General features: G+C 41.1%; 2 protein-coding genes across 3 annotated transcripts in view; one reads left to right on the top strand and one right to left on the bottom strand.

The window, feature by feature from the left end:
- The first annotated feature begins 2,798 nt into the window (after positions 1-2,798).
- Positions 2,799-9,052, top strand: ficd (FIC domain protein adenylyltransferase). 2 transcript variants are annotated; one of them, XM_031570048.2, is made up of 3 exons: positions 2,799-3,097; positions 3,346-3,709; positions 4,866-9,052. In XM_031570048.2, exons 2-3 carry the CDS (start codon positions 3,442-3,444, stop codon positions 5,945-5,947), a joined length of 1,350 nt encoding a protein of 449 aa, XP_031425908.1. In that variant the 5' UTR covers positions 2,799-3,097; positions 3,346-3,441; the 3' UTR covers positions 5,948-9,052. The 2 variants fall into 2 exon arrangements, with proteins under 2 accessions (XP_031425908.1, XP_012679126.2); XM_012823672.3 differs by having other exon boundaries at positions 2,799-3,118.
- Positions 9,053-9,265: 213 nt separating this feature from the next.
- The window catches only part of sart3 (spliceosome associated factor 3, U4/U6 recycling protein), a 35,038-nt gene continuing 32,316 nt past the window's right edge, over positions 9,266-11,987 (bottom strand). Inside the window, exons 18-19 of the mRNA XM_031570047.1 lie at positions 11,699-11,880; positions 9,266-10,136 (exon numbers count right to left, since the gene is read on the bottom strand). Coding sequence (XP_031425907.1) covers positions 9,971-10,136; positions 11,699-11,880 — 348 coding nt within the window. The 3' untranslated portion in view covers positions 9,266-9,970. The remainder of the gene's footprint in view (positions 10,137-11,698; positions 11,881-11,987) is intronic.

Raw genomic sequence — 11,987 nt, 5'->3', positions numbered from 1 at the left:
GGTGTGGAGACGTGCGATCATAAAGCTGTATTGGATGTGGAGACGTGCGATCATAAAGCTGTACTGGATGTGGAGACGTGCGATCATAAAGAGGGTATTGGATGTGGAGACGTGCGATCAGAAAGCTGTACTGGATGTGGTAGGGTCCCCCTCCCTGTTTTGGCACATTGAATTAACGGCTGTAAAAGTCGGACTGGGTTTCTGCCACCGGGGCAATTCTGATGGCCTTTTCTGCAGTAAGGATTTGATTTCCTCCCTCTGTACAGAAGGCTGACCATCCTGGGACATGGGACATAAGCACACCCTGACATCAGGGTGGTTTTCGGGCAAACTGCAGTTTTTAACCTCTGTGTATAATACCCAGAATGTAGTTCTACATGAATGCCACAGGGGGGCAGGGGAGGCTTAAGAAGGAGGAAGAGCTGTCCACTGTGTCCAGAGACACTGGGCTTAGTACATACACTGGACATGGAGACATTGTGTGAGTGCTTGATTCTTTTCTGGGAGCAAACCAAAACTGACGGGGTGCTTCCAACCTGGCGAGTGACTGTCTGGTAGAGGAGGGCAGTAGGGAACTCGAACCCTGGCCCACACCCATTGTCTGAGGGTGAGCAGGCGAGGCCTGCACTTCAGCATCATTGTAGGTGGGGGAGTGGCGCTGGTAGTTGGGGGGCTCTGGGGGCAAAGGGGGGCCTGGCCCAGAGGTTTTGCCATGTGGACCTGAAGCTCTTCTTCAGAGACATGGAAGTGGATCTTCATAACATCTGTATCACTGCTGGGGACATCCTGGAGACGGCTGAGGACGAGGATCCAATGTGCCTTTTCTTTCACACAATGTTTGTCATATTTATTACAGTCTGAAATGCAAAGACCATGGGCTGCCTAAAAAATCTTAAACCATAAACTCTGAAGAGGCATCCAAGTGGTCGAGCTATTCTAAATAATAAATATTGTGTCTGAATGTAAATGGAAGTATTGAGTAAAAAGGACAACATGGTGGTTATGTCCACATCTCTAGTCCACATGTGTTTGGTTTCATCTGTGTAGCCATTCTACTTAACTTGTATGTTTCACAGGAGTAGGTTGGCATTAGGGTACTTCTTCCTTTACGCCCTGGTCCTTTACGCCCTGGTGTTGAGAAAATTGCACCTCACAGTTAAGAACATATATTATGTTGTACAGCAGAAATCTCATGTGTTTGACAATGGTTACAATTCTGAAAAAGGAGATCCTGACATGGGAGGTCGTAGGAAGGGGGCTTGCACTGAGTGCAGTGAGTTCGGCAGTAGTGAGAGTAATAGTCGAGAACAGTTGGGGTTAGGTTTTTGTTTGTGGATTGAACAAATTCTATTCCATTCTTTCAGCAACCGAAGAGCTTAGTATTTCACTTTAAATTTCAATCTAATGCTAGAATGCGTGAATAGTTAAGAAATACCTGGATCTGATATGTGATTTCTATGGTAGACCTTATGTTACAGATCTTATATTATATTACACCTTCAGTCCCTCCAGATTCTGTCCATAGCATAAATTATGCAGAAAAAGGCAGAAAATCCACCTTGAATTTAAATGATTTCTGCTTACTCCTGATGGTTGTGTAAGGTTAATAGGCACAGTCTGCCTCAACCACTGCCATTGCTTAATGTCCCACTCGTTTGGTGTCAGGTGTGTGATGGATTGACGACCACTGTGAAGTTAGCTTGGCTGGATTTATAACTATTATCTCATTAAAAGTTAAATTAAATACTTACACATTATGTTATTGATGGAGATAATTTCCAAGCACTGTTAATGACTTAAGAATATATGAATCAAGTGCCTTGTATTAATATATTCCTTGTATGAATCATGTGCTTATGAAAGCAGGAACATGGCTTTTCTGTGTGTGTGTGTGTGTGTGTGTAACTTAGATTATTAGGTGCCACTTAATCTGCATATGTACAAGAGCATGTTTAGACCAGAAGTGATAAGAAGGGTCGAACTGTGCTTCTTCCGACCTTGTGCAAAACTTCCATCCGTGCCTCGGACGTCAGAAATCCACCACGTGGTTTTCCCTGCTGAACGCTAAACTTCTGTCTATATAAACCTTGTGCGATGTGTTTAATATGGCTACACTTTCAGCCTTGTGCTGGGAGTGAGCCCGATTGCAATTGTTGTTTGTCTAATAAATATACTTACATGCAGCTCCGGAGTCCTGAGGTAACTAGGGTGAATTTTCACCTATCAGTTATGATTTATAACTGTTATCTCATTAAAAGTGAAATTAACTACTTACACATTATGTTATGATTTATAACTGTTATCTCATTAAAAGTTAAATTAACTACTTACACATTATGTTATGATTTATAACTGTTATCTCATTAAAAGTTAAATTAACTACTTACACATTATGTTAAGACATATTGTTGCATCAGCTGTCCATCTTTCACAGAGATGGCATTTAAAATAAAAGCCTGTTCCTAAATTAATGTATAGGCTTATTGAAGGGTCATGGACCAGGCCAGGAAGAGTCAACACATTTTGAATAACCTCCATGTTTCTTGCTCAGTTTTCTTTAAACTGCAGTACAGGATTACATATGATTGCTGTTGTGAATATTAACAAGAACTTGTATTTTTGGAATACTATTATCTTATACTATAGTCTAAGCTTGATATAAATTTGCAGAAAATACTCACGCTACATGGGAAACGAAACATTACTGGATAACACCCGTCTACTAAAACCTCTGTTTTCTTTTCTTAGAATCATGGTTCTTGAAAGAAGAATTTATTTATTTTTCTCATAACCATATAATTCCGCTCTGTACACTCCCATACAGCAGGTGGCGGCATGAGCAACAAGATAGTCAGTTAAACTCAAAGAAGGGGAAGAAGAAGGAGAAGCAGCCTATCACGAAACACTGATGTGTTAGTTTGACACATCTACTTACGGCCAATGAGAATTCCATAACTACCGGTATATATTTTACCAAGTCTGTAGATAATGATGTTAACGTCAACAACGATACAGAATTCACGTCAAACTATTTGTTTTTGAGGTATTTCTCTGCTAGAGGTAATTTTCATCAGCTGTCTACAGTCATCATCAAATGGTAGGCTACACACTGCTCAAGGTAACGTCAACTTTCATATTGTCTTACAATCCAACTTAATAGTTTTGACACTAACAGCTGTTTGTCTACGCCTGCGGGTACAGTACCCAGGCCCACCTGCAAAATAGCTCTTAGTATATTTTCCGATAATTAAGAATACAACTAAAGATTCCTAGTATTTCCGCGTTGTCTAACAAGGTGTTTGAGATCCATCTGATTAGCTAACGTTAAGATAATGTTCCTTCCAGATCACCACGATGAGGTTATAGAGATCACCTGCGTGTATCTGGAATGATACCGCGACATGTCCTAGACCTTGTGGATCGTCAGAGAAGAGGTGTTTGATGGCTGCAGTAGTTCTTTGGCGTCAAGCTAATGTTGCCATCCCGGTTAGCTGGAGCCCCCTTATTTGTCTTCTGCTGGGCTCCATACTGTTGTTGCTGTTGCCCTCCATTGGGCTGCAGGAGCAATGCTGTGGTACTCTGACAGGCTTCGCCCGCTGGCGCTGCCAGTTGTGGGGAAGCCCAAAGCATACCACCTCCCACTCATCAAGCCTCACTGTTTCCTTTGCTTCCTTGGACCTTCTGCCTTTGAGAGAAAAGCCAAGTAAAGGTAAATACAATACAGATTTTTTAGGATTGTAGTAATTCTCTTGCATTTGTCTGGGCAGACTATTACAGGCATAATAAATGCGATGTAGGCTGCTGTAGCAGTCAGAAGTTTGGACTCACTTTCGCATTCAGTGGTTTGTCTTTGTTTCGATTATTTTCTACTTTGTAAGACATCACAGCTATGAAACACATTATTAACAAATTATTAGCTATAAACACATAAGGAATTATGCAAAAAAAGTGTAAACAAAGCAAAATGTTTTAGATTCTTTAAAGTAGCCACCTTTTGCATTGAAACAGCTTTGCACACTTTTGGCATTCTCAGAAGCATGCCTTCCCCACAGGTTCACATACAGATCATGTCAGATCACCCCCTAAAAATGGAAATTTAAACCTCATGATCCAGATTTCAATTACATTTGGTACGTAGCTTCACTTTAGCCAGAAACTAAAATGTCAAGTTTCATCGTCACTGATCAAATGGTTGAAAACATACAGCCCTTTCTTTTCCTTATCTTTTGCAAAATCTCAAATATCATTTGAAAAGGAAAGTCAACAAACCTACCATTAAATTCGACTTTTACAATTTAATGGTAGGTTTGTTGAGGTTACAAAAGGTGGCTACTTCAAAGAGTTGATGTTTTGACCCATGTTTTGACCCTTGTTTTGAAATTGATCTTGTGAGGTTACAAAAGGTGGCTACTTCAAAGAGTTGATGTTTTGACCCATGTTTTGACCCTTGTTTTGAAATTGATCTTGTGGGACATGTGACCTTGACATGACTTTTAATGAGAATTAAATCCCGCCGACATATTATCAACAACAATTTGAGGGGTAATGTTTTTTTATGTTGAAGTATATTTTATGTCTTGAAGCATGCTAAAACATTGAACTGCTGTACATGCAGCAGTTGCACATTTCAACTCCTAAATCATACATCTTATCTTTATATATTATATATCTTATCTTATATATTGTTTTGAAAAGGATGCCAGGAAGGTTGCAGGAATGAGATATTTGTAATCTTTGTGCCTATCCATAGCAGGCTACTGATCTGACAGCTGTTTTTTCCTGGCATTGGGTTAAAGTTCTAGATTATGTGATGCAACCACTATCTATATGATCAGAACCTGAAATATTGCCATGTGCTCTTCCAGAAGCTAAGTTGGAAGCGCGCGCTGCCCTCCAGCAGGCCAAGGTGATGAAACATGAGGGCAAGCGGGAGAAAGCACACAAGCTCCTGGTGCACGCGCTCAACATGAATCCTGATTATGTGGACGCTCTGACAGAACTAGGTACCATCCTGGAGGAGGAGAAGGATGTGGTCCAGGCAGATCATCTGTACACCAAAGCGCTGGCCCTCTCTCCGTGTGACAAGCGGGCTTTAGTGAGCCGTGACCGTACACTCCCTCTGGTGGAAGAGATAGACCAGCGCCATTTTGATATCATTGACAAAAAAGTGCGGCAACTCATGTCCATTTCCAAAGGAAATTCTGTCTTGCGCCGTGTGATGCAGGAGACTTACTATCACCACATTTATCACACGGTGGCCATCGAGGGGAACACGCTAACACTGTCTGAGATTCGGCACATCATCGAGACGCGCTACGCCGTTCCAGGGAAGAGCCTGCAGGAACAGAACGAGGCCATCGGTGTGGACGCCGCCATGAAGTACATGAACACCACCCTGCTGTCTCATTCTGGTGCCATCACCGTCAACGACATCCTGGAGATCCACCGCCGCGTGCTGGGCCACGCCGACCCTGTGGAGGGGGGCCGGCTCCGCACCGGTCAGGTGTTTGTGGGCCACCACATCCCCCCTCACCCACAGGACCTGCAGCGGCACATGCAGGAACTGGTGCAGTGGCTCAACTCCGACGAGGCGCTTAACCTTCATCCTGTGGAGCTATCTGCACTCGCTCATTACAAGCTGGTGTACGTGCACCCCTTTGTGGACGGCAATGGGCGCACCTCGCGGCTCCTAATGAACCTGGTGCTAATGCAAGCTAACTATCCGCCCATCACCATCCGCAAGGAGCAGCGCTCGGAGTACTATTTAGCCCTGGAGACGGCTAACGAGGGGGACATCCGCCCCTTCATCCGCTTCATTGCCAAATGCACCGAGATGACCCTCGACACGCTGCTGATCGCCACCACGGAGCACGCGGTTGGCCTGCCTGCCGCCAGCCAGAACCACGGCTGTCAGGATTGCAGACAGACCATTCCCTTTCACAACTGAGCGGATACTTCAAGTAGCTGATGGAAATTTCCTTCAGGCCTTTATATTTGGTGGCGGTATGATTGTGAAGAACTCTTTCAACAGGAGGTTGGAACTAATGGGTTATGACAATAACTTTGTGAATGGGTTTTGGTTTTACCAGTCATTAACTTTCTTCAGCTGTGGTATCCACCCCAGAATGTTATCACTCTTACTCAATTATGATTAGAAGATTATGCTGCCAATTCCTTTGTTGCAATGTTGAATTTGACATTTCCTTGTTTGTTCACACTGTAAATGATCAAGTTACATTGCTTTATGTGTTCATTCTTAAAATGAGCTGCCATTTCCTTAAATGATGGCCCAGATGTCCGTTCTGAATATTCACCCAACACCACAGGATTCTCTTGGGTCAGAAGCGGAAAGTCATGTTTTAGTTCCAGTAGACGGATATATGCAGTTTAAAGCAGAATTATCCTGATGCCCGATTCCTGATGTGATTTCTCAACACAGTGCAATTCTTTGGGTTTGTAGTGTGCCATTGTGTTGGCGAATGCTGACTTTAGGCAGGCTTGTGTAATGTCAAATTAAATTATTTTACTATTTAAAAAAAAGGTTTATAAAATGATCATGCCATTTATTGTAGTTATAGCATGGAGCTTATATATTATTTATTATACTGTTGTAGGAGACACTTATTTGGTCATATAACACTTATCTCTGTCCTGAACAATAGGCAGTATTGAAGCTTTACAAACATTTAACAAACGTTTAACACGTACAAACGTTTAACATTGTGTTCTTTCATGAATTACACATCTACATTACATGTCAGGACAAACCTTTCTAAAAGAATGAATGAATGTAATGTATCCCCTCAAATCTGATTTTAAGTATGAGGGAGACCTCAGCAAAGCAAACAAAGTTCAAAAGACTTGCCTACACGGACTTTTAATGTGACTGATAAACAAACCTGGCTTTTCCTGTTCACAATTCTCAAGATAAACAGTGGTTGGGTCTGGAGTTGTTACAGTACAGCAGTGCAGTTACAGCACACAATAGTAAGTTGGTTGTTGGTAACCCACCTATTAAGTGTGAATGTACAGCCAGCCTGGAAGTATTGCAAAATAATCCACTCCATTGGTCATTTGCTCTGGTCCCAGATGGCAAAAGGCCGGTGGCCCACGGTTGGCCCAGGGTTGGCCCAGGGTTGGACCACGGTTGGCCCACGGTTGGCCCAGGGTTGGACCACGGTTGGCCCAGGGTTGGCCCAGGGTTGGAGCACGGTTGGCCCAGGGTTGGCCCACTGGGGGCAGAGCTGGCAGTCTGTTCATTGGTGTTCGGGCTGTCCATAGGTGAATTACAGACAAACGACCCACTATTATAAACTTTTTTTTCTTTATTAATTCATACTTCATTAATATTCACCAACCTGTAACATTTGTATAGAAGGTTACCAGTTGCGTAACGTAAGTCTTTAATTGACCAGTGCGTAACGTTAGTTTTTAATTGACTAGTGCGTAACGTAAGTCTTTAATTGACCAGTGCGTAACGTAAGTCTTTAATCTGACCATTCTTCACCTCGAGAGCCTTTTAGTGGCATGAATGTCTTCTGTTTAGAAGCTATGCCAGACTAGGCCAACATTTGGTTATTTTCTTAATATCCACGCCCAGTGAAACTAAAGATGATGGTGGTCCGCCCAGTGAAACTAAAGATGACGCTTTACAAAATATGTCCGTACACTTGAGAAAGCAAAAAAGACTGCAAACGCTTTTGCCAGGCCAATAGGTGGTGATAAAGTCTCCATCAATGATACCAAAGAAGACCTTTCTGAGCTCGCTTTTTGACCTTACATGCTCAATACACAAAGCAAGAATGGGTATGAGCGAATTGAGACATGTTATCTTATCATGTCTTACACGTCCACACAGATACACGTTAAAAAAGTCTTCACTTTTGCATGTGGCCCAAACAGAGGGAAAGGTTTGTTTGGCTAAACATCCGCATGAGCGTGGACACAGCGTCATTTCAACCATCAACCATTCATTAGTTCTGGTCAAATAAGAGTCTCTTCTGCTTCATTCATTAGTTCTGGTCAAATAAGAGTCTCCTCTTCTTCATTCATTAGTTCTGGTCAAATAAGAGTCTCTTCTCTTCTTCATTCATTCATTCATTAGTTCTGGTCAAATAAGAGTCTCTTCTTCATTAATTAGTTCTGGTCAAATAAGAGTCTCTTCTTCATTCATTAGTTCTGCTCAAATAAGAGTCTCCTCTGCTTCATTCATTAGTTCTGGTCAAATAAGAGTCTCTTCTTCATTCATTAGTTCTGCTCAAATAAGAGTCTCTTCTCTTCATTCATTCATTCATTAGTTCTGGTCAAATAAGAGTCTCTTCTTCATTCATTCATTAGTTCTGCTCAAATAAGAGTCTCTCCTCTGCATCATTCATTCATTAGTTCTGGTCAAATAAGAGTCTCTGCTTGCTTCATTAGTTCTGGTCAAATAAGAGTCTCCTCTGTTTCATTCATTAGTTCTGGTCAAATAAGAGTCTCTTCTTCATTCATTCATTAGTTCTGCTCAAATAAGAGTCTCCTCTTCTTCATTCATTCATTCATTAGTTCTGGTCAAATAAGAGTCTCTTCTTCATTCATTCATTAGTTCTGCTCAAATAAGAGTCTCCTCTTCTTCATTCATTCATTCATTAGTTCTGGTCAAATAAGAGTCTCTTCTGCTTCGCTCAAATAAGAGTCTCCTCTGCTTCATTCATTAGTTCTGGTCAAATAAGAGTCTCTGTTTCATTCATTAGTTCTGCTCAAATAAGAGTCTGTTCTGCACCATTTGCACACAATGTCATCTGCCTTAATCTGGAACTCAAAAGCACAGGGGGTTGAATACTTGCGCAAGTAGTATATTTCAGTTTTCAATTCATTGTTTTAATGTTAGCAGACAAATAAAATATATTGCCTTTGGAAAAATATGTGTATCTTTCAGGGGGTTGAATACTTGCCATGGTATTTTAATGGCTCGTTGCCATGGTATTTGAATGGCTCGTTACTTGGTTTCAGTGGTTTGGCAATTGTTATTGTCTCTTTACCTTCAAATAAAACTTATTTCAATGCTTCAAAATGTTATTTTTTTTTTTACTTTTAATTAAACTTGTTGGAACAGGGGTGTTTTGGTACGCTGTAGAACAGGTACCCTATTAGATTCTAACCAAGTACTTCCCCTGATCATTTCGTTTTCTCCCTCTACATCTCATCTCACCATCTTATAAGAGAAATAAAGAGGAGAAAAGAATAACAGCAGATGCAGATAAATAATACCACATTTTGACAAAGATTCATGGCTTTTTTTAAACCAATTTTATATGAAAAACAAATCTGATGTAATTGATTCAATAACATATTGATGCAAATCTGATGTTACCTTACACTGACAAGTAAAAATGTAAAAAAAAACAACTAAAAAGACAATGCATGAATAGAAACACCCAGCTAAGTACGTTACAATCCAAGCAAAGATGCTCCTTATAGGCTCACTAGGCTTCTTAGGCCACTGGCAATCACACAAATACACCCAGTACTGTTCCTCAGATCTGAAGAAAGGATGGCCTTCACAGATTTGGAAATCATATTGAAATAACAACGTTATTGAGAAAGGTACAGTGTTGTCTCCAGTCTTCCACTCGGCTCTTACCCTTTTTAGGATCAACCATTTCAAACTGGAGCTGCACTACTTAACATATATACTAAGACAATCTTAGGACAAATTATGGAATTTCACAAAATTGAGCCTGTGGGGTCTGCAAGTGTTTTCATGAAGAAATGGATTCAATACCATGAAACAATTTCCAATTTAGACAAAGCAGACTAGTACAAAGGTGTTAAATGTAAATGCCCTTTCTCCATGCTAACAATTTACTCACATGTACGTTTCAGTAAAAAAAAAAAAACCAACCTCACATAAACCAGAACAAATATTTAATTTCTTTTCTGGGGTATGAAATTCTCCCATTTCCTGGTACAAAAACTCCTGAGGACAGTTTCACTTCTTGCGTAGCATCTGGGCAAAGTCGGCGTTGGACAAGGGCTTGCTCTGTGTCACTGCAGACGGGTCGGGGGCGGTTCCATTGGCTGCTTTGGACCCTGACGCTGCCTGTCGGAGCAGAGTGCGGGGCAGAAGGGCCAGCTGTGTGCGGCCTCGCCCCCTCCTGTTGGACAAGCAACATGTCACTCATTGGTTCAGGTTAACGCTGATTCTGACTCATGTCACTCATTGGTTCAGGTTAACGCTGATTCCCTCTCCTATTGGACAAGCAACATGTCACTCATTGGGTCAGGTTAACGCTGATTCTGACTCGTGTCTGGACAAGCAACATGTCACTCATTGGTTCAGGTTAACGCTGATTCTGACTCCTATTGGACAAGCAACATGTCACTCATTGGTTCAGGTTAACGCTGATTCTGACTCATGTCTGGGCAGTACAGTGTTGATACAAAACATGAATGCATAAATGACTGCTTTCACAGACTGGATACAATGAATACCACATTCACATATAATCAAGGAATGATTGGACCATTATAATTCAGCAGATTCCTTGTCAACAGAATAGTTTTGTATTTGTTTTGTAATATTAAAGTACAAATTACTCCAAATGAGTCATTTATTATGCTATTATGCATTTTTGGTGCACATTTGTGCGTAGGTTATTTTAAAGTTATTGACATTTATTGTTTGTAAACAAGTGACATCATATGTCTACAGCCCCGTAACTAAAATAGAGGACAATGAGGTCCAGCTATCTACATGAGCCAATTCAAATGAACAGATTTCAAAAGCTATTGTGTTCTTATCGGTTTGAACATGCATATGTCAATGGTTTTAGACACGATTTAAGGTAGACATGTGCACTGCTTATCTGACATTAAGGAAACCATCAGTCACTGCCTGTCCACATTGAGTGCCCTGTGGATCAGTTCAGGATAAGCCAGCACAAACGAATGAATGAGCTGAAGCACAAGCGAATGAATGAGCTAGCCAGTATGTAGCTACCTACAATAACTCACGTTCATGTAAAGCCTGTCACCATAGTTATGAATGGGGGGGATACAGAAAAGCTATGTGCAGAAACTGCAGTTAAACACACTAACACATTAACGTGTTTGCACATAGTTGTGCTCTTACTCTTTAAAACTTGCCAGCTACCACGTACTATGATCTAATATACAATACTGTTATAAGCATTTTGTTGTATTGTGCAAAATGCTTTGGTTGTTCATACTGTTTTTTTTTTTTTTTTTTTCAAATGTGTTTTGTCAGTCACTTTGGACAAAAGCATCCACTAAATGGCATAACCATTTTCATCCTTTGTGTCTCAACAGCACCGCTGATATTAGTTAAATATGACATGCATGAAGGCTTGAGGGCTATCGGTTGGCATATTCCTGAGATTACATCACTATTACACCCCCAAAACTTAAAATCTCATTTTTGTTATATATTTTAAAAACTTTACATATTCTGTAAGTATAGATTTTCCCCGCTTGTTGAAATGATACTGTAAACTCATTTCACCTAAGACTATATACAACTTAAAAACATGATTTGTCAAATGCTTAATTGACACAATGTGTACTGCTGTAAACTGCACACACAAACATGACACAATCATCACATCACACACAGTTGTACCTGAGGAAAGAAAAAGCTGTTTGCCAATTGGAGTGTGAATCATCAAGACCTTGTATAATGAACTGAATTGAGACTTACGCTCCAAATGGCTGCTGTGGTGGCATATTTCTGGGTAGTTTCCCAGAGGACGCCTCAGTGTTTCTTCCAGGTGGATTACTGATGGCAACGGAGATGGTATAATCCTGAAAGACCATTCCATCCATCTTGAGGACAGCCTGTGACGCCTCGGCCTCATTGGCAAACTCCACATACGCCAGTCCCTGCAGGTAAACCACCATCTCACAGTAAGAGAGAGCCAGTGATCTCAACCACCACCAACTTTTCAAAAACTGCATGCATCTCGTCCAGACACAAATGGGTAATTGCA

The sequence above is a fragment of the Clupea harengus genome, chromosome 7, assembly GCF_900700415.2.
Source record: "Clupea harengus chromosome 7, Ch_v2.0.2, whole genome shotgun sequence".
Lineage (NCBI taxonomy): Eukaryota > Metazoa > Chordata > Actinopteri > Clupeiformes > Clupeidae > Clupea > Clupea harengus.
Note: the sequence above shows the minus strand (reverse complement) of the source record. Positions and strands in the feature narration are given on the sequence as shown.